The 22,494-nt window shown below is 40.8% G+C and overlaps 1 protein-coding gene across 23 annotated transcripts in view; it reads right to left on the bottom strand.

Moving 5' to 3' along the window:
* The window catches only part of LOC116879910 (neurexin-3-beta), a 1,111,251-nt gene that overhangs the window by 781,684 nt on the left and 307,073 nt on the right, over positions 1 to 22,494 (bottom strand). For all 23 annotated transcript variants that reach the window (XM_032878508.1, XM_032878526.1, XM_032878527.1 and 20 more), the window contains one exon: positions 9,733 to 9,852. In XM_032878508.1, the coding sequence (XP_032734399.1) occupies positions 9,733 to 9,852 (120 nt within the window). The remainder of the gene's footprint in view (positions 1 to 9,732; positions 9,853 to 22,494) is intronic.

Below are 22,494 nucleotides of genomic sequence, written 5' to 3'. Positions count from 1 at the left end.
GGACGATGAAATGCTTGATGGAGACATTCACAGGTGCATAACTAGCTTGGCGTAGCTCCTTTGGCTGCAGAAGGCTCTGACTGAAGAAGGCCTGTAACTACAGTTGAAGGGTTTTCCCCTCCCCCCACCCTACCCACCGCCCGTGGTTCCTCCCAAAACCAAAATATGGTTCCTGAAATAAGGGCTGAGCTGTTCCAGGGCTGTCCCAGGACTGATGCAAAACCTCACTTCGTCCCCAGAGGCTGTGGCTTAAAGCAAGGCACGTTGTGTGGTGTGTTAAGTCTTCATCTCTCTGCTCCCCACCTTCAATCTCAGAGTGTAAGGTAAAAAGAAACAGGTGACAGCCACCTCCAACCTAGAGAGAGTACTTGAGACTGGATTTAAAATAGACTTGAAACAACAGAGAAAAAGACAATAGATGTGAAACAAGGGTGCACATGACGCTGAACATCAAAGAAAGACAGGCATTCCTGAGAGGAAGAAGACAGACAAAGGGCTCAGATTGCCCCAGCTCACTGCCTGGTGAGAACTGCAGGGGTGGGTGGCCAGGAGGAATCCTGGGGTCAGGGGGCACCTACAGCTTCCTCCAGATGAGAAGCGCTAAGGGGTAGGAGAGGGCAAGGCAGCTAGAATGACGGTGACATGGGGGAGTCTTATACACGTTCTATGGAGATAGAACAGAAAGAAAAGATCACATAGTATGTGATTCCATTTATATAGAGTCAAGAACGGATAAAGCTCATGTATGTTGATAGAAATTCAAATAGCAGTGGCTTGTGAGAAGAGAAGGACTCCGGGGGCACAAGGGAATTATCTGGGAAAATGGAACTGTCCTTTATCTCAACTGGCATGCTAGTCACATGCCTATAAACGTTTCTCATAACGCACTTAAGAGCCGTACATTTTGGTGAATATAAATTTTACCTCAAAAAATGCACATACCTCTGGGGGGGGCAGTTAAGAGAAAAAAGTAACATAAGGAAACCAAATTATATTTATTAGCTCCATTTTACAAGAGAAAATAAAGTAGTTTACATATTTTTTTGCCTTTGCATGTAAGTTAAAATAAATATAGATAGAAATAAATGTAGGATATTATAAGTCTATATTGAAAAAAAACGTTAAAATTGTACCTGTATGTGACTAACAGGGTAATATAAAATTATCTTCTGTGAACCAATAGGCTCTCAGTGGATTATTGCCATCACCATCAATAAGTAGCCAGCCAAGCACACCAGAAATAAATGGGCTGTAATTAAACATATGCAATAAAATCGGTCTACAAATACAGCATGCTAAAGATGGCTGAAGCAAAATTAGTGAAGCCACAGATTCCAACAACTCTTAATCAACCCTGGTAAGCTATCAGGACCCTGCATGGTGGAGACTTATTTCTCCTTGAGCAGTACGTCCAAGTGTCATCTGAGATTTGTAGAAATTAACATGTTATCTGTGAGTCTCAGCTCATTTCCATGGAGGGTTATACAGAACAAAGCTGCAAGTAATCCTGGCTCGATGAGTCTTTATTGATTCTGCACTTGTATTGAAATCAGCAACATAACAGATCTGTGATACAAAATTGTCCCTTCTTGATATCAGGGGAAATTGTAAGCAAGAGTGATTCCCGAGGGCAACAAGTGAAAACCCGCATCTATGAAACTGCCGCCCCAAAAATACCAGCACCATCACCCTTACTCTTCGAAGACCCTGGGATCAACTGCCATCTCTTGACATCCTGTTAGCTACAGTGGATGTCTGTGGTCCAGGAATGAAAAACAGACACAAAGAAATAACTTTGGCCTTTACCTTAGGTCCTGCTGGCTCATGAATGCTTCTTTTTAATTGTCTTACCTTCTGGATCTTGCCTTTGATGATACGAGGCTGCTCCTCCAGCCTTCCTGAATTTTCTGGAGTCAGCCCCTGCCTGCCCAGACCTACCCAACTTGCAAAATGGCACTTTGATAGAATTTCTGATCTTATGACATGAGCAAATCAATCCTCAACGATGCCCTTATTTAAAACAAAGTAAAAAGTATAAACTATGTCTCTCCTACCAAATAACAATGTAGATACTAAAAATCAGAGTGTAATTGATGCAGCAGAAGTGGCCAAGCTCCATGGCTAATGAAGCATTCTGAGACGTCCTCATGAAGAAGCTTTCCTTGAGGCATTCGGAAGACATCAGCAGTCCAGCGCTCAGACTTTGCACTCAGACACATAAAACTGAATTCTTGTCCTCCAGCCTAATGGTTTTGTGACCTTGAGCAGATCACGTGACTTTTCCATGTCTCACTTACCTCATCTGTAAAACTGGGGTTATAATAGTATCTGCTTTCTAGGGTTGTTAAGAGGATAGGATGACACAACAAATTCAGCACAGTGTTTGCTTCACAGCTAAATGACTAAAAAATAAAAGGTACTTGAGTATGATGGAGGTATTCAAGGTAACAAAAAGGACTTGAAATTGAATAGATCATACTGCTGTTAACAAAAATTATCCAAAATTTAGAAAAAAAAAAAAAAAAAAAGGCCAGGAGAGAGTCATGTGCCCTTACGGTGTCCTAGAAAGACACAGTTTTAACAATACCATCCAAGAAGTATTTACTTCAATGGAAAAATGTACCTGTGTTTGACACTGGAATTTACTATTAATTGAGATCCACACTCTGCAAGATGATTAGCCTATGGATTTTTGTTCAGTAGAGATATAACAGTTGGTAGGAAAGATGACAACCCAAGGCTAAGGGCTTTTTCCCCATGAGACATTCACCATTTTTACATTTAACCCAAATATTTAATATTCTTTTTAATGCCTATAAATATCCAGTTCTTCAAATATTCTTTTGCCATCTAGCTTAGGTTTTTACCACTAAGGAGTTAAATAAATCCGGGACACATCCATCCTGTGTTTATGTGAGTTATGCTTTTAACTTTATGAAAATTATGTTTGTGTGAGTCCAGTTTTTAACTTTTGAAAATTACATCAAAAACTAACCCATAGTTCCACGCAGGCTACTATGTGTCATGCCCTGACCTTCACGATTATGAATTCAATTTATCTTTACAGCATTCTTGTGAGATAGGACCTACAAACATCACATTTGGGGGACACGGGGGAGTTAACTAATTAATTCCAAAGTAGTATAACTATTAAGTATCAGAGTCACAATTTCAACACAGACCATCCTCTCCCCATCCAAGGTCTCATTCACTATGTTATATGGCATATATAAAGAATGCAATAAAGTAAAGGGAAAACATGGAAATCAGACGATCCAGATCAACAGAGAATAAAGATATAAATATTTGGGGATATGGGGAGATATTCTAATTCTATCATATCTCAAGATATTCTAACTAAAAAGTCTTATCTTACTAAGAGATAAGGCAGAGATATTTAAAGGGTTCAGAATTCCAGAATATAATAAAATGAACCACCAAGAACCAGAGCTTCTTTTTTTGCAACCCTATATTCCTATGCAACTGGGTTGTCTATAAAGACTTGACCTCCTGGCATTTTAACCACTCCAGTCTAGTAATTAGTGACATTACACTGTTATTGTTTCTAATGACTATCAGGTAGTAACAAATCTCTTCTTTTTATTATGTTCTGTTAGTCACCATACAGTTCATCATTGGTTTTTGATGTAGTGTTCCATGATTCATTATCTGTGTACAACACCCGGCACAAGTAGTAGCAAATCTAGTAAGAATGTGAACTTTCACATCAGACAAACTTGGATTCAAGTCCTCACTCAGCTATTTCCTGTGTGACCTCAGTGTCCCCATTGTGAAAATCAGGACAATAGCATTTCACAGGAACTTTGGGATGATTAAAGGGATGGCATCTCTATAAAGGTCCTAGTAGCGTGTCAGGAACAAAAAAAGGACAAATGTCAAATATTATTAGTTACAAAAAAAAAAAAAAAAAAACTATCACTACTTCTATTCTATCACACTCCTGGTACTGTACCAAAGATTCAAGGGGGCTGAGTGACTAACTCAATTTCAGTTAAGAGTTAGCATTGACATTTAAAGTAGTTTGATTCTGAAGCTAATTAACTTAATGGCTATGCTATCTTTTATAATTTAATAATATATATACACTACGACTCAACTTTTTTAAAATTTGGGTTCACTTAAAATACATTTCCAAGATAAACGTCCAACAGTGGTTCAAAGAAAAAAGATTTGGGGTCTGTTAGTCCTCATTCAAGACTCAACATGGAGGTTTAATCCCAAAGAAACGAGCGCCATATTGGACATGCTACTAAACGAGATGACAAAATCTAATAATGTTTTCTATACTTTGAAAAATGCATATAATGCACCATAAAGCAGAATCAGGCAGCCAGAATGTCAGCCTTGGCTGCAGCCTGCCTCCCTCTCTCTCTCTCTTGCTGGGATGCTATCTTCTCTTTCCCGCCTTCTTTCTTACCATATATGCTTAGAAGCTACTTAGAAATTTTTCAAGACTCCTAGGTCCATGAAAAACCTCAATAAGATCAGCTCTTCTTGATGGAGTCTCCACCCCAGGGACAACTGATGCCTCTCCACTTCATGAGCCTCACTACATGTGGTTTATATTTCTACTAAAGCACTTCCGTGTGTGTCTTCCCCTGTGAGACTCTAAGGTCTTTGCGAACAGGGGTGTACCTTATTCACGATCATATCTGCAAAAAGGGTCTGGTGAGTGAATGAATGAGGAAATAATAAAGTATTCTAAACAGCAAACAAATAATTTAAAACTAAACTTCTCAGATATGGCTTATTTGTAGGACGGGCAGAACCTGGAAACAGAGGTAGGAGTTAAACACGTAACTGAAAACATGAAGACACCGTAGTCTGATATCTCTGGAAATTATTGCTGTACAAATAACAACACAGACTCGTAACGTAATGCCCGTGTATCTGTATGGATCCAGGAGACAGAAAGAACATACGCATGTCTATTTCCTTGTTTGTACACTAAGGAATGCATATATTGCTCATTTTTTCTGAAGCCTGAATGGGAAATGTGTTTTTAACAACTTTAATCAATACACCAACCTACATTAAAAAAATAAATAAACCCACACAACAAGGAAAAAAAAAAAGCAAAAGGCCAATCAATAGCCAACAGTGCAGCTTAACAGCCACTCCAGCAGAAAACTGTCTGAAAAGGCGCTCACACTCCACTGTCTGCACGACGCACAGCTGCTTGCTATTGATTTGTTGCAAGCAAAGAACACCTATTATAACGTGCCAGTGTGAACCTAGCAATTTCTCCAACAAGTAGCCCACAATGTAGGACCAGCCATGTAGCGTAGGTCGCTGGCTGCAGAGGGTGTGCTGAGGACCCACATTTATTTCCTTCTGTTTTTCCCACAAAGCCTTTATAAACACCCAATTCCTAAATCCAGCAACTTGCTGTGTTTTAAGCACTCACACGAAATACACTGTTTCACATTCACTTCTCCAGGGCCCAGGAGCAATAATGAGACCTCAACGTTGTACAGGACTCACTACCGTTGTCATACGCATGCTCAGGGAGAGCTGTGGTGGTAAGGACTGGTGTAAGGTATTTAAAATTTCTGTTTTCACAAAGCCCCCAGGAATGACAAAGCTTTTGTATAGGTGTGGGTATGTGCAAGTGGCATTGGATTTTGTGCAACATTGTGTGGTGGTGTGGAGAGAGGGACTCAACAACAGGTCGCCCTGCCCACATCATAGGAAAGGGAACTGGATTTGCTATGTTGTGATGGCTGCGACCCACTGAAATCTCCCAGGCCCTTGGCCCTGATTTTAAATACCAGTAGGAACCCAATATCCAAAAAGAATATCCCTACGAGAAACTGTGTGGAGTTCCATGTCTTCTGTTGTTCTTAAAATGTAGCCCCATCATTAAGTTGGAACTCAGGTGGTATGCACCTTCTGAGAAGTCAGCCCTCTCTGGTTTGAGTTTTTCAGAAGAACTGAAGATTTTCTTTGGAGAACATTACTGGTGTGTCCTCTCCTAGATCTCACGGGATCCTACATGAACCCAAAATTACTTCTGGGATGATTTTGTTCATTATGGTTTCAGAACAGCCTTAAAAGTCACCCAGAGGAAACTCCCTGTGAATCTGCTCTTAGTTGAAATGGTAGAAGATCTTATCTTAAAACTACATAAGACAAATAATAAATCAGTTATACCTGGGTTTCCAATCAGATCACTTTTGGTTTCTATCCAGTATAAGAGAGTCACTCTTACACAAGGTAACCAGCCACGGAGAAGACATGCCACACCTTCACAATCACTGTGTCAGCTTTGCATGGCTCTCTCTAAAATGAAACCTGAAATTCATCCACTGCCTCTAGCAATCCACCATGCTCTCAGAGAAAATGATGGAATAAAGTTAAACCCATCCATGCTTGGTCTACTCGTACTAAATGAGATATAGTTTCTAAACATAAGCTCTACTCATGGAGGTGACAACTATGTGACAGCACCTGAAAATCATCAAGCAAACACCCAATGGCAAACAGGCAAGAAATATCAAAGGTCATGAATGAAGGAACCAATACTAGGAAAGATGTGGAGAATGCTAAAATGCAAACATTTCTTTAGAAACTTACAAATCATGCCCAGATACAAGTAACTTTTCTATACATGATGAACTGAACAGAACCCTTTATTTTGAAAAATATCAAAACCTAGCACTTTCCTATTGAACTAGTTTCTATTCTTGGACGTGCCTTAAGAAATTGGTTTTTTTTGTTTGTTTGTTTTATTTTGTTTTGTTTTTTATTTCCATTAACTGAGATCAATGGGCTGTCCTGAGAAATACCTCATGGAAAATGAGAGATCCAAACCTTCTCCCCCAACCATCCACCAAAAAAGTCTGTTGCCACTAGATAGACTCTTAAATCAACCATAGGATCCTATGACAGCATTGTCAGAAATACGATGTATTTTAGATATATGTGACTTTCTGTAGAATACACTATTCCTAAAAATCAGGTAAAGGCCATATTTCCTTGACACTCCAATCATCACATCATGCTCCATTTCTGTTATTTAGGTCAAAGGCAGGCCACCTGCGGCACGCATGCTACCAAAGCAATCACTAATGGCCTCAGTGTTCTTCCATATAAGACTCAGCCCTGCTCATCTTTCCTCTTCCATTCACTCATTGTATCTGTTCCCCTTCCTTTGCACTTTTCCCCACAGCCTTTCCCAATGATAAGCATGAGCTTTATTCAAATCTTGGTGACTCCAAAGGTGAAGACTCTTTTCCTGATGCAAGCAAAACTACCAAGAATTTGCTAACAGAGGCCCGGAGAAAATCAAATAGCGAACTCAATTTTGAAGACATTTGTGAGATAAAGTAGCAAATTACAACGCTAAAGGTCACGGTTCATACAGAAAGTAATGATCTATGATGTAAACAGGTAAGGCTGATTTTTTAGGTTGAACAAACTGCCTCTGATGCTAATTCCAAAAGAAAAGTCCCGTGTTTGCTTAGGCAGCACCTATACCAAAAGAAAAGTCTCCCGATACTTTCAACGTCAATCATGGGATACAGGGACAACTATTGTACAATTCTAAGCAACCTAAATTTCTGATATATGTGGTCGGTTTCATTAAAAGTGCATATCTACACATGACAGTTATATCCAATTTATCTAAACTCTATTTTTTCCTTACATTCTGCAATTAAAATGTACTTGCTCACACTTCCGTATCGCCGTCTAGTCATACCAGCCCTGGCCTGCTCTCCAACCAGAGATGAGGCAAGAAGATTCTTTTAACAACTTGGGCTCAAGGTCTTCTACAATAAAACCTTTATCAGTATGGTTTACAGAATAAAATCCAGAATATAATACCTAGGCCTGGATATCTCAGAAGCATCTTTGAAGGATGACGTAGTATTGTCACAAAACTGACATTTCCCAATCCGCTCTAGTACCTCATTATATACTGACAAATTGTTCAAGTCAGATACTGTAACCGTCTTCATTCTGGACTGAGATGCCATCTGCTCTTGACAAAGTCAGAAAAAAAAAAAATCATAGAAATCCAGGAAGAATCCTGGTTTATTTTTAGCAGAAAATAGTGCCTGGACCTGGGTGGCCAAAAGGAACATATCAATGAGAGAAAAGTGTATACGTACCTTCTGAAGACCATGCTATCCACCGCAGTTAGAATCACTTACCTTTCTGCATTTTCTGTGGGCAGTCTCATCCTGACCATTTTCTACCAGGAGTGGTATATATTTATGATATGGAATAAACTTGGGAGGATAAAGAAGCATTATGCCACCATTTAGGATAAAAAGCATTCCAATGAGTCCTATGCACACAAAGTGGAGGGCAAATAAAGAACATGTAGCACAACTGCCCAGATATCCTGGATGGGTCCATAACTGCCTATTTTGAAGTGGAACAACAGCATTTCTGACTCATAAGTGTGGGAATAAGACTTTCAATAATACCAAGTACTTGGAAAGAATAATCTTGATACCAAAACATTCTGCAGATACTGTGTCCTTTATGTTACAGAACTAGAGGCACTTGTTTACATTAGATCAATGAGAAGCAAAGATGTTTATCTCTACATTGGTACAGTTCCCACCTGTTTCTCCAGGTAGATCTTAAGAGACTGACAGAGCATATAAAGACAAAAAGCTATGAGAAAAAATGAGAAACAGAACATGGGGCAACTATGCACACGAAAAAAAAAAAAAGTTGAGAAATAAGGATTCAAGAAAAACCAAGTGAACATGATAGAGATGGTACCTACTCCCACTTAGGCAACCATACTGTGACTTTAGTATCTGCTCAGATAACACCACGCACCTTTTTATAAAACCAAGAGGTCAACGGGCTACAAGTTCAGATTGCAATATAAACTCCTAGCATTTAGAAAGTCAGAAGATCAGCAGGACCCACTATGTCAGGGCTTTCAACAAATCTCTTTGAATAGGTATTCAGAAAATTCAGGTGTTGGCTTATTCTTTAAAAATAGCCATGTTAGGAAAGTAACATAAGAAGGCAGTGGAGACACAGGTTCTAGATTCCCACAGAACTGAAGTATCTCCACCATCAACTCTAGAATCATCTTCATGAAATCAGTCTTCTAGAATTAAATCAGCTGATAGAAGCATTGCCAGAGGACAAAATTAACAACTGGCTCTCTTCCAATATGAACTGAATATGCAGATACATACATACATACATTTCTAGTTAGAAAAAATAATAAACTCTGAATGTCTTCATCATTTGGAAGAGCTAAGAAATCCTCTAAATTCAAAATTTTGAGAAAACACCTAGATTTCTTAATGACCTCTAAATTCTAGACAATACAAATGGAAGAGTCTCAAAACTGTTATCCAGATGACTTAATTATGGAAAAACTGAACTCCTTAGAGCAAAAATATTGCTTGAGCTGGATTTTGTTTTGTTTTTGTTGTTGCTGTGGGGGGATTGTTTTTGTTTTTGTTTTTGTTTTTTGCTTCTCAGCCACAGGCAATCTAATCTAAAGAAAAAACACATGTAGTAAGCAAATGGGAAAACATGTAGTAATGTTGAACAAGTAATATCTCTTTGCTCTTCCATTAAGAGCATCAGTGCTATATTTACCAAGTTTCTGGAAGAGGAAATTGCTTACAATTCTTTCAGAAGAACCATCCTTTTACATTATGTTCCTTAAGTTTTCTCCAAACCTCAAAACAGTGAAAAAACTCCCAAGTATGAAAAGGTTGCACTCACGATCATTGCACTGGTTTCCGGAATATGACGTCATTGAGCAGTCGCAGGTGAAGCCTTCCCACTGCTGCATGCAGACCCCCTGGTTGGCACATGAATCTTCCTGGCAGGTGGTACTTGGTCCTAATAATCCATACGAAGAGGGGGAGAGAAGAAAAAAGGAGAGAGACAAGTGTTCACAATGAAGTTCAAAGCAAGCACTTGACTTTGCGACTCCCATGCCCCAAAACATTCAAAACCACAACCACCCAAAATGTCATCTCTAGATCATGCAACAAGAATCAGGATATACAAAAGACTACAGAGATACACACTTAGCCACAGACTATCAACAGTTACACACAGAAGGGAGAGGGCTGAACACATTGTTCTCTTAGGCAGACTTTTCAAAAGAGCTTCATCTCTACCACCCAACTAGAAAGACACCTCATTTGGAATATGGTCTTTCTAGACATATAATGGTAAAGCAAAAAAATTTATTCCCATGATTCTTATGAATTAAGGAATAAAAGTCCCTAAAGTTTACTTTATGACATTAAAAAGATGTTTGATGACATGAAGAGGAGGAGAAAGAGAAGCATATAGCAGCCAACATATATTGGTATTTTGTAGGTGGTAAGTACTGGGTACTAAGCACTTTGTCTACATTACCTCATTATGCTCTCCAGTGACACTAAGAAGTAAGTAATTATGATCACCCATTTCACAGATCAAAAGAAAAAGAAAAATAAAAAAACTAAACTTATATAAGTAATCTACCCAAGGTCACACATTCAGTAATGAAAGGACCATGATATCCAACTTAGGTAAACCATCTCTGGGAACCATGCTCTTAGCTACATCAGTAGTTCTTAAAGTGTTATTTCTCAGACCAACATCACCTGGGAAGTGGTTAGAAAGGCAAAAGATAGGGCCCCAGACCTATTGAATCAGAAACTTCAGAAAGAGGTAAAAATGTGTGTTTTCACAGGCTTCCAGGAAATTGTGACGCAGTCTAGAGTTTGAGAACCAGTATATTATACTGTGCTGTTGCTATTGGTTTACAGAAGGGTGTATTGAAAAGCAGAGTCCATATGCCAGAGGATGCAAAAGAGAATTATTTGAGGGATAGGAATATTAGAAATTGCATTCTTTTAATTTTTTTCTTTATTATTTCTATTTTCATGTGTCTTTCATAAGTCAACAATATATAAGTACAGTGGTACAAGTATCTAATGTAGAAATAATTACACTTATGTGGGGGCATTCTCAAAATCTTTTTTTTTTTTTAAGATTTTATTTCTTTATTTGGCAGAGAGAGAGAGAGAGAGAGATCACAAGCAGGCACAGAGGCAGGCAGAGAGAGAGGGGGAAGCAGGCTCCCTGCTGGGCAGACAATCCGATGCGGGCCTCGATCCCAGGACCCTGAGACCATAACCTGAGCTGAAGGCAAAGGCTTAACCCACTGAGCCACCCAGGCACCCTCAAAATCTTTTCTGGATATGAGAAAGCAACTGAAAAAGTTTGGTGATCTCTACTTTACAGGTTGTCATGAAAATCTCTCTTTAGGTCAGCCTGGGGACTCTCTTTTACCATTTGCTCTTTTTCATTTCTGTCTTCTGCCTTAACCTTGGGATTAAAGATAAACCCGCACCTTTGGAATTATCTGAGCTAATAAGAACTATCTTAATATTCAAGATGACTCCCAAGAGAGCCTCAGCAAAGGAGGTGAGCCCTTTGACTCATCAAATATATTACTCAAGATCTGATGCAAAAAAGCACTTGACAGAGTAAAAATATACCCACCGCACTAAGCGCGTATTTCACCGTTTCCAAAGCAAAGCCTCACGCGGGCACGGAATATTGAAATGCATGCATGCAGAGTCCTAGGGATGCATGTTCAAAAGAGACACACGACTACAAAGGGTTTGTCTTCTGGGTGGCAAGACATTCTGTATTTATTCATGAGGGGTAGAAGCAATACAGACCGTCACTCCTAATACAAAGCTATTAGGATATGACATAAGAAAGTTCAAGACAATTACTAGCACTGGGGGAGCAGCAATGCTGCTGGGTCTCTGCAGCTCCTATCCGCCAAGTGGTTCCCCCATGTGGAGATGAAAGGAGGTTCATGGTCATGTTCTCAGTGGGTCTTAAACTTGAGCATTGTGTAGTACAAGTTTCATTAACAATGGCAAATCAGGACAGCTTCTTTCAAAGGATAAAAGTTTCTGAGAAGTCCCCAGGGCTCCCTGACCAAACAGCTCTTAGCAGACAATGGACTAGTAATTCAATTGTACTCAGGAACCAGAAACACATGTAAGACTTTCCCTTGAAAGGCAGTAGAACTGGCAAAAACTTGGGGAAAACACAATAATCCCTTGAATGTTAATTGAATCTGAGACCAAGACTTTTCTATGCTTTTCCCTTCCCCTTTAACTTGGCAAATGCTCACCATTTTCTAAGGACCAGCTCGAAGGCCTCCCCTGTATAAAGTGTTCCCTAGTAACTTCGAACAATTCTCCCACTTCTTAGTGGCCATGACATTTATTATCTGCATCATTAACATTTACATAGGGTAATATTCAGTTGAACACTTTATTACACATGGTGATGTCCTCTGCTTATTAGAAGCCTCTAATTGTTTCGTATTTTTTCAGTATTGTCCTCAAAAGACAGAATGCTGCCTGCTGCTAGAAATCACAAATATGCTTTGATTATGTCCTTGCTGGGTTCAATGTTCTGTGCCACATACAAGGAATGTGTTCCAGTCAGTGTTGAGCTACCTGAGCCCCCATCTATCTGCCTACGTCTCCTACTGTCGAAACCTGAGCATAGGTGACTCTGCTTCCCAAAGCGGAGAATTTGTTGCACATGCATTATGGGGGCAAGTGCCATGCAGAATCAGATAGTCCTCAAAGACCAAAGACCGTCGGGGCACCTGGGTGGCTCAGTGGGTTGAGCCTCTGCCTTTGGCTCCAGTCATAATCTCAGGGTCCTGGGATCGAGCCCCATATCGGGCTCTCTGCTCAGCAGGGAGCCTGCCTCCACCTCTCTCTCTGCCTGTCTCTCTGCCTACTTGTGATCTCTGTCTGTCAAATAAATAAATAAAATCTGAAAAAAAAAAAAAAATAAAAGACCAAAGATCGTCTACATTGTAATCACCTCAGAACAAGAGCGGCTGTGGCAAGGCGGGGCTTGAACCTGCAACGGCTCCTCGGAGATCTGACACTAAACTCGCACTTGTTATTGAGGCTGAGATCCTCGGGGCTCTGCCTCCTCTTCCAGCTGCATGTCCCACTCGTGGCCCCCAGCTCACAGCGCTGCAGCCATCCTTTCATCCCATAGCAACAGCAGCACCTGGGAGCTCAGGACAAAGGTGCCTTTTCAGGCTCTGCCCAGACCTACTGGCCCGGGACAGGTCTCAGGAATCGGAGTCGTGATAAGCCCTCTGGGTGGTTCTGAGGCCTGCTCACCTTCCAGGACCTCTGCTGGTACACTTCAAGACCATCTACCTTCAAGGTCCTCTGCTCTTATTCTACCCACAGCCTGAAATGTCCTTTCTGCAGATTATCAAATGATCGGTCCATTCTTACTCTGTTTAAGTTTCAGGCTTAAGGTGGGCTTTCTTCAGACTCTCCTATTTCAGGTGGTCCCCACCAGCATTTCCTGTGTTCTCCATCATACCTCCTTCTTGATTTAACTCAACAATGCACTGCATAGAACTAAGTCATTTATTAAAATGTTTATTGTTTGTGGGTGCCTGGGTGGCTCAGTGGGTTAGGCTGCTGCCTTCGGCTCGGGTCATGATCCCAGGATCCTGGGATCAAGTCCTGCATCGGGCTCTCTGCTCAGCGGGGAGCCTGTTTCCCTCTCTCTGCCTGCCTCTCTGCCTACTTGTGATCTCTCTCTGTCAAATGAATAAATAAAATCTTTAGAAAAAAAAATGTTTATTGTTTGTCTCATCCTATTGGAATAAAAGCCCTGTGAGGGCAGAAGTCTTATCTGCTTTTCTCAACTTTATAGCTCTTTTTTAAGATTTTTTTTTTTATTATTTACTTGACAGATATCACAAGTAGGCAGAGAGGAAGGCAGAGAGAGAGGAGGAAGCAGGCTCCCTGCTGAGCAGAGAGCCCGATGTGATTAGGGGCTCGATCCCAGGACCCTGGGATCATGACCTGAGCAGAAGGCAGAGGCTTTAACCCACTGAGCCACCCAGGCACCTCTATAGCTCTAACTTCTGATAAAGTATTTGGTATAAAAAAAGAGCTCAGAAAATGTTGCTAAATGAAAAAAGAACAAGAGAACCAACCCCCCCCCCAAAATGAAGTCATTCTTTTATCACTTAAAGCCAAGTGGTATTCCTAACAATTTACCCATAAAATTTACCAATATCACTTCCTACAAACAATTTTCAACTTGGAATCACTTTTTTGGGGGAGGTATTGATGGTGGTAGGATTTAACTGGCCATATTCCCTCCCCTAACTTAACTATTAGATTTGGACAATCTTACCAGATACTGAGACAAGAACTCTTCTGTGTCCCCAGTGTCCAGGGACAGTATGAACAGCTGAATGATTAAGTGTTGGCATTAGAGCCTAAAAAGCTTCCTAGATGATAATATAAGCTCCTGTATTTAAATACATCCTTTCCTGAACGGATATTTTATATTTGTCTATTTCTCAGATAGCAGTGTCTCCAAAACTAAAGAGAGAAAGAAATTAGAGAAACATGCCAAACTACCCCCAAAAAAGAAAAAAAAGAAAACCTTCAACAATACTTCTAAAGGTGCCTCATTGATATAAAATGATCCTGTATAAAGATGATACAACAATAACAAACCAAGGGATTTACATAGCACTTATCATCTGCCAGACACTGTACTAAGTACCTTTCAGATATTAACTCAAGGGGCACCTGGGTGGCTCAGTGGGTTAAAGCCTCTGCCTTCAGCTCAGGTCATGATCCCAGAGTCCTGGGATCGAGCCCCACATCGGGCTCTCTGCTCAGCAGGGAGCCTGCTTCCTCCTCTCTCTCTCTCTCTCTCTCTCTCTCTGCCTGCCTCTCTGCCTACTTGTGATCTCTGTCAAATAAATAAATAAAATCTTAAAAAAACAAAAACAAAAACAAAAACAAAAAAAACAGATATTAACTCAATCTTCATAAACACATGACGAAGCAATTAAAATTAAGGGTGTTAGGGAATCAGAAAACAGGAATAATTTTCTCAAGGAAGAACTTTAAAATAACCCAGAACTTTAAAAATAAAGGAATTTTTTGACTGATGATCAAGTCGGAAGGCAAGGGTTTCAGAGAAGTACACTGAGCCAGAGAGTTACGTGATATTTTTTTGTGAAGCCCCCACTACAAGTAGTAGGTGAGATCTCAAACCCAGGCTTGCTAACTCAACAGCTGAGCCATCTAACCTCTATGAATATGGGTAAACCATATAGGGAGAGCGAGAGTGTGTGTGTGTTACCACTGGATTAGCAAGAGAAATTTAAATAAGGTATCTCTAATCTATAATCAGAGAAAGATGACTTTTTAATGTAAAAATGTGTGGGGTTATTTTTTTAAGGAAAATTTTCAAAGGCCATTTCGATTCAACATTCAGTAAAAAATTAACAGGAAGGTCTAGTTTTATCTGCTTATATATAACACCAGAACAAAAATCGGTATCAAATCCATATAAATATAAGGCACTCCTAAGAATGTAATAATACGTTTGTCTAAAACATTCTTCCTCATCAAATGAAAATTATAAAAATTCTAAGGTAACATAAAACTTTAGAATTATATACTTAAAAGGTTTTCAAAATTATTATTAATAACTTAAAAGTGCAGGGGCGCCTGGGTGGCTCAGTGGGTTAAAGCCTCTGCCATCAGCTCAGGTCATGATCTCAGGGTCCTGGGATCGAGCCCTGCATCAGGTTACCTGCTCAGCGAGGAGCCTGCTTCCCCCTCTCTCTGTGTCTGCCTCTCTGCCTACTTGTGATCTCTGTCAAATAAATAAATAAAATTAAAAGAAAAACTTAAAAGTGCACTAAACCTTTCAGAAACCCTTGTATACAGATCGTGTATACAACTTTTGCATTTGCTATGTAACCAATCCTCACTGAAACAGCCGCATAGTCTTTTTGAGACAAGATGGTAACTTTTTTTTGTCTAGCAGGGAAGTGACAAGGAAACAGAAGTGTGTAAGAAAAGACTAAACAAGTCCTCAGTGATGGTGGTACTTTGGTTTCTAACTCCCTGCTCTGTTTTTAGTTCACAGAAAAGCATCACGTTGTGTCTTTTCTTTCTCAGATGATACCTCTGAGAGCTGCCACAAACTCCCCACCACTCTGCTTGAATTTGGGATTTTTTTTTCTCTTCAAGAACTGTCCCAGACAGTCATTTCATGCCTGTTATTGCTAAAACCCACCTCAGGGTACATGCAAACAGATTTGGTCAACTCCTCTTCACGGTCTAGGAAATCAAAAGTTGACAGACTGTCTTTTACGACTTGCAGTTCTAAAAGAGTGTATTTTCCCTCTGTTAGTGCCCAAGTAGGACTCAACCAAGCCTATGTCTCGAACATCCCAATTTATAGTAAATGTTGCTAAACCAGCACCAGCTGGTCTTGGCCATATTGGGGTTGGGGGTGGGGAGGGGGTTGGTGACCAGGGGAGAACATCTGTTTTGATGCCCTATAGCCATTTATCCTAAAGGGTCAAGGCTGGTAGCCCAGTGATAGGCACAGGGCAAGGCTGGCTTAATAACACTCATCGTCTTTAATTGCAAAGTAGGAGGTGTTTGTCAAAGGATTCAGAAGCCGTGCGTGAACCCTGAATGGGGAAGCTTCACCACAGCATACCCCTGTGCCAACCAAAGGGCTTGTCCATCCCTCCCAAGCACAGCCACAGTGGGAGGAGCCCTGTGAGGGCTGCCAGGGACTCTCCAGAAAGCTCTGCAGAGCCATCTGCAACTTGACTTTCCACTCCTGATACCTTTCCACTTTCACATTTTTAAAATTTACATGGATGGGGTGCCTGGGTGGCTCAGTGAGATAAAGCCTCTGCCTTCAGCTCAGGTCATGATCCCAGAGTCCTGGGATTGAGTCCCACATTGGGCTCTCTGCTTAGCAAGGAGCCTGCTTTCTCCTCTCTCTCTCTCTCTCTCTCTCTCTCTGCCTGCCTCTCTGCCTACTTGTAATCTGTCTGTCAAATAAATAAATAAATCTTTAAAAAAATATTCACGTTGTTTCATAGAGGAAGAAGGAGTGAGAAGTCATGGAGTGGGAAGGAAGGAAAAAATAGAAAATGGAAGATGAATCCATACAGATATATGTATGCATGCGTGTGCATATGTGTGCAAGACCCTTACTAGCTTCCTGAGCCACCTGTAGTCCCGCTGCTAAAATATAAGGACTCAAGTGTTGAGGCTTCAGGGGCAGTAGTCTGTGACATTAGGGATAGCCTACTTAGCTCTGTGTCTTGGTCCCTGTAGCAAAGATCCTTCTGTAGCTCTCAGAGTAACTCTACATTCACAGCTTTGGGTCCTCTTGCCTTTTCTGAAGATAGTCATTTGCAGACAACATAAGATTCATCTTTAGTAACTGGCAGAAACCCAATTCACTTCTATGTAATTTTAAAATAAGAAAGCACTGATCCTTAACTGTGTCAAGTGTCCTCCATATAGAGCTAACTGAGAAGCGAATGCTCTAATTCACACTTTACAGAAGATTAAGCAAAGCCAGAGAGTGGGGTCCTAAATATTATTATAAAATTTCATTGGAAGGGGCACCTGGGTAGCTCAGGTGGTTAAGCATCCCACTCCTGGTTTCAGCTCAGGTCATGATCTCCGAGACCTGAGATGGAGCACCATGTCCAGAGGGCTTGGGTCCCTGCTCAGTGAGGAGTCAGCTGGAGTTTTTCCTTCTTCCTCTGCCTCTCCCCCCACTCATGAATGGGCATGCTCATTCTCTCTCTCAAATAAAATAAATAAAATATTTTTTAAAAATTTCACTGACAGAAAGACGTAAGAGTAGCTGTATTCCCATGATCTTACTTTTTCGTGTAGAAGGCAAGATCTATGTCTTCCTAATGCTCAGAAAGCCATCAACAATGTTCTTAGCAAGCATGCTCAAGTGTTTATGGTTTCCTCTCCTCGAATGAAGATTCAAAAAAGTCACTTGGTTAGGATGATGAGTGAAAAAGATTAATAATAAAATCCAACATTCTGGAGACACTGGGGTGGTTTCACGAACACTCCTATTCTTCACAATCACTCCAGCCCTCTCATCATATACTGAGTATAAAATGAGTCAAGGTGAGCATGGATATTGGTTGAAACCAACATGCCCTCATGAAGTCTTCATCTCCAATGGCCTTTGATGAGCTCCGCGAAGGTAAATATTTAACAACCAGAACAACAAAAAAACCCTGATCTGTAACATTTCTCTAACCTTATTTCCATAGTGTAAAATACTCCCACCATGGCCAATTTCAAGCCAATATCTGTTACATGACGTCAACCAGCTTGCAAAATTCCTGAAAACTCCAGTGCTGGTACCAATTCTAGTACAGCACTGCCCTTGATGGTCAATGAACAGCAAAGTATGCACACTTTGTGAGTAAAGTGATTTATACACGTGACACTTGCATTGACAATGGAGGGGTGGCATTAGTGCCATCCCTAATGCCTGCCCCTGTTGGGGTATTGGTGAAGGCATGAGAATGGCTAGCATCATATCACCTTCTCGCTCAACCTACCCTATTTTCACAGAGTGCTGAAAGGTCACAATGACCAGATCATTTCTTCTTTTTAAGATCATGAACAGCTCATCAAAAAGTCAATGCTGCCTCAGAAAAATGTAAACTGAGCCCTCCTGTTCTGGTTTTCCTTCTTTTTCTACACTGATGTAGTGGTCCTTTGGGGTAGTAGAGGGCATTTTTTAAAAAGAGAGAAAAGAGGTTTCAAAGGGCATGTTCAATGAAAAGACAGCTAATTTTAAAAATAGTTTGTTTTAGGGATGCCTGGGTGGCTCAGTTGGCTAAGCCGCTGCCTTCGGCTCAGGTCATGATCCTGGGGTTCTGGGATCGAGTCCCGCATCAGGCTCCTTGCTCCGCAGGGAGCCTGCTTCCTCCTCTCTCTCTGCCTGCCTCTCTGCCTGCTTGTGTGTACTCTCTCTCTCTGACAAATAAATAAAATCTTTAAAAAAAAAAAATAGTTTGTTTTAAAGAACATTGTGCAACTATCATCTAGAACTTAGTAAAATCGTATTGACATAAACACCATCTACCATAAAGCCATCTAGAGGATGTTCTCAGATAATCTCTGGTCACCTGGGTAGTGCCTCTGCTTTGGAAATAGACAAGTCCAGACTTGTACCATATGCCACAGTAGAGAAGAGGTCATAGGCTTTAAAACTCATCTTTACCACTTACTAGCAATGTGACCTTAGGCTAGCCACTTAAATTTTCTGTACCTGAGTTTGTATAATGGGGACAAAAATTGTTGGTACCTCACACGATGTGAGGATTAAATGAGATAACGTATGTAAAGCCCATAAAGTCATCTTGAGGTGGCAAGGTCATGGTCATGAGGGAGACACAATATACCAACTCCTCAGCCTGTGCTTAAACTAAGTAAACCCTCAATTAAGGGTATTATCAACTCTGTTGGGGAGGAAAATCATGTTCTCTGTATTTTAGTTGGGGTATAGTTGAACAGGAGTCCAGAAACAAGACACATTAAGGTAGTAGGTCACAAATGCACACTCTCTTGTAAGAAACCCTCAGCAGACAGTGCTGAGGGGAAAAAAGCAAAATCTTTGGGGGAAGTTCTATTGAATTCCCATCTCCATTATTTCTCATAATGCATATCATTTCTGAGAGACTGATTTCTATTGGGTCAAATGCCACATATATATATTTTTTTACATAAAATACAATGGAGAATGTACTAGCTTTGGAGAAAATTAAGTGGGAAACCATGTTCTTCACAGTAAAATAAGTTGCAGAATGAAAATTCCCCTTAGAAGTATTTGAAGGCAACTCTTATCTAAAAGTACTTGAAAGGGTCTTCACGTTTTTAAGGCATCCAAACCCAGTACATTCACTGACCTCCTCAAGATACAAAGCATTCAGAACCAGATCTAATCAATCCTTGGTTCTCCCCCTGCCCCACTCCACCTTCCCACCATCTGGGCAGAAGAACAAATTACATTTCTAAAAAAGAGCCATTCAACTCCAGAGAGGGGACCTATTTAGGACAATTACAGTGGAAAGTGGAGAGAACATATTCTTATTAATCGTCTAACCCAATAAAAAGCTATTCTTAGTTTTTTTTAGAGCTTATAACTCATCTGCGTCCTTCTCAACAGGTCTAACTTAGTGTTTCTCTGATAGTCATACAGCTCTTTCCTTATTAGACAGCTTTTTAGGGGATCTCTCCAGGAAAACCCCTCTTACAATAAAAAGGATTTCTAAAATAGCTTCCAAAATGTCCCTCGATATTGTCACTCTCTTCAAGGGACCCTGTGATTCAAGCGGCTGTACTTCTCAGCAGGGTAACACTTCCCACCCTGTGTGCCTCCACGGAGCCCCTACTCCCACTCCTCACCTGGAAGGAGGCAAAGTCTGGCCTGACCCAGGGCCATCCATGAAGTTATTCCTTGACACCTTTCATCATCATGTGTAAATGTACCTGCTATATGAAACAGAGTAACACAGTTGGGGTGGAAGGGAAATAATCAGGAGAAAAAGGCCATTCCTCAGAGGTCTGATCTGGGAGGGAGTTTCAAGCCTCTTCCCTCAACCTTGGAATATGCTACTTCCCTCCAAACTCTGTTCTCCATTTCCAGTTCCTGTCCTTCCTTTCTATTCTCCACCTGGTGTCAGAGTGATCTTCATAAAATGAAGAGCTAGCCGAGTCTCTGTCCTCCTCACAGTGCCCTCAGGGGAATGCCCAGCTCCCCACATGAACACGCTGTCATGGTCGACCTCCATCCTACGGCTCCCAGCTTCGTCTTTGATCACATCCCCATACACGCGCTATTTCAACCAACCCAAGCTTCGTGTTGGTCTGACTGCCCAAGCTCTCCAATGTGCTTCCATGTCTCATGTACCTCAAATATGTCATCCTTCCAACTCAGTTCAAACTCTGCCTGAGAAATATCCCCTGAGCTCCTACCATGACCACCCGGCACAGCCCAGCAGGCCTCCTCCCTGCTCACGCTGCGTGCTCTTTCTCCGTTCTAGAAAAGCAGTGTTCACTCTGCACTGTCCACACTGGGCGATCCCTTGCTGACTCATGTGTGGTCAGACAGTATCACACCTGTTATCCCAGTGCCTAGCTGGGTGCCTGACACATAGGAATAGCGGAGTTCCCATTAAAACTGAACAACACAACCACTGGAGAAGTTCAAATAAGTAAGTAAGTAATTAAGTAGTTAAGTAAGTAAACAAACAAATAAATAACAAACCATACCCCAAACACAATGATAAGAGGACTCAAGCTATTGACTTTTCAGATTCATCAGGCCACTTTCTAGAGCCCACTATTATAGTTCTTTCTGAATACCACTTACCTTTACATTTCAAACTGTCTCACTTCTTTGTCATATGTTTTTACTGCCCTTCACCCTTATGGTAATTCATACTATCTGTGCCCACAGGTTGCAGCTGAAAAAGCCGATATGAGTAATGGTCCAAACCCCAATATCAGGAGAATAAAAAGTGAAGGAATTTGCATCCTAAAGGTCTTTCACACAATATGGGGAACGAGTAAGATGACCCAAAATAATGACCAAGAGTAACAGCTCTTGTCACAAACAGAGACTCTCTAGTCATTACAAGAGTGGAAGAGAGTTTCGGTCAAGGCAGTAACAACATAAAAACCATTCTGATGACTTGGCTGATTCTATAAATGGCAAAGTTAAGATATTCCAAACTATTATATTCCTAAATCTGTACTAGATTTCAGCCAATAATTTTACAAGACACATAGAAATCAACCAGCACTCTGTATGATGCCTACAGACCATTTTTCCTTTGGAAAGTAACTTTAAGATCATTTTGTTGCTTGGGGAGCCCCTATGTGAAAAGGCCTATGCTAGGTCCTGGGGATTCAAAATCCACCTAGGTCTTACCATGAGGAACAAAGTCTGAGAGGAGATGTCATTCTCTAGTTTGATCTAATAAAAACTGATCACAATAAGTTTTGATATCCTTGGATTCTCTCTTCTTATAGATCAAATCCTACCCTCCCCTGCTCCAGTTACAGACTGACATGCAGTAGCCCTATTTTGACAATGAAGCAAAGTTCCTGAAAAACAACAGCCTTCAGTATTACCAAAAGGCCCCTGACACTCTTTGAAATTGAAAGGAAAAAAAAAAAAAAATTGAAATCTATTGTACAGCTACCTTGGACGTCAAAATACTAATCCACTATTCTTTTGAATTAATTTTATTATACATCAGCATATATGTGAATCTGCTAAGAAAGGATGGAGAAAAAAGTTACAGGAGAGTGACTAGAGAGAGATGTCATGTAGTTGAGGTCTGCCCAAGACATGGATACCTGTACTGGTTACCCACGTGACATACAGCAAGTCGCAGCAAAGTCAATGGTCATTTAGGGGAAACGTAGTGCTTTTAAAGCTACCCTACTCTTAACCACTTTCAACAATGTTTGCTGGTTGCAAACTCCCAGAAGCCATCCAAAGCTCAATCCTCTACCCAACTATCAGCCAAAAGATGCCCAAACTGCCTTCTTGGCCCGCTATTCTGAGTCAGGTAGC

Source organism: Lontra canadensis, unplaced genomic scaffold (assembly GCF_010015895.1).
Source record: "Lontra canadensis isolate GAN:19392208 unplaced genomic scaffold, GSC_riverotter_1.0 scaffold64, whole genome shotgun sequence".
Lineage (NCBI taxonomy): Eukaryota > Metazoa > Chordata > Mammalia > Carnivora > Mustelidae > Lontra > Lontra canadensis.
Note: the sequence above shows the minus strand (reverse complement) of the source record. Positions and strands in the feature narration are given on the sequence as shown.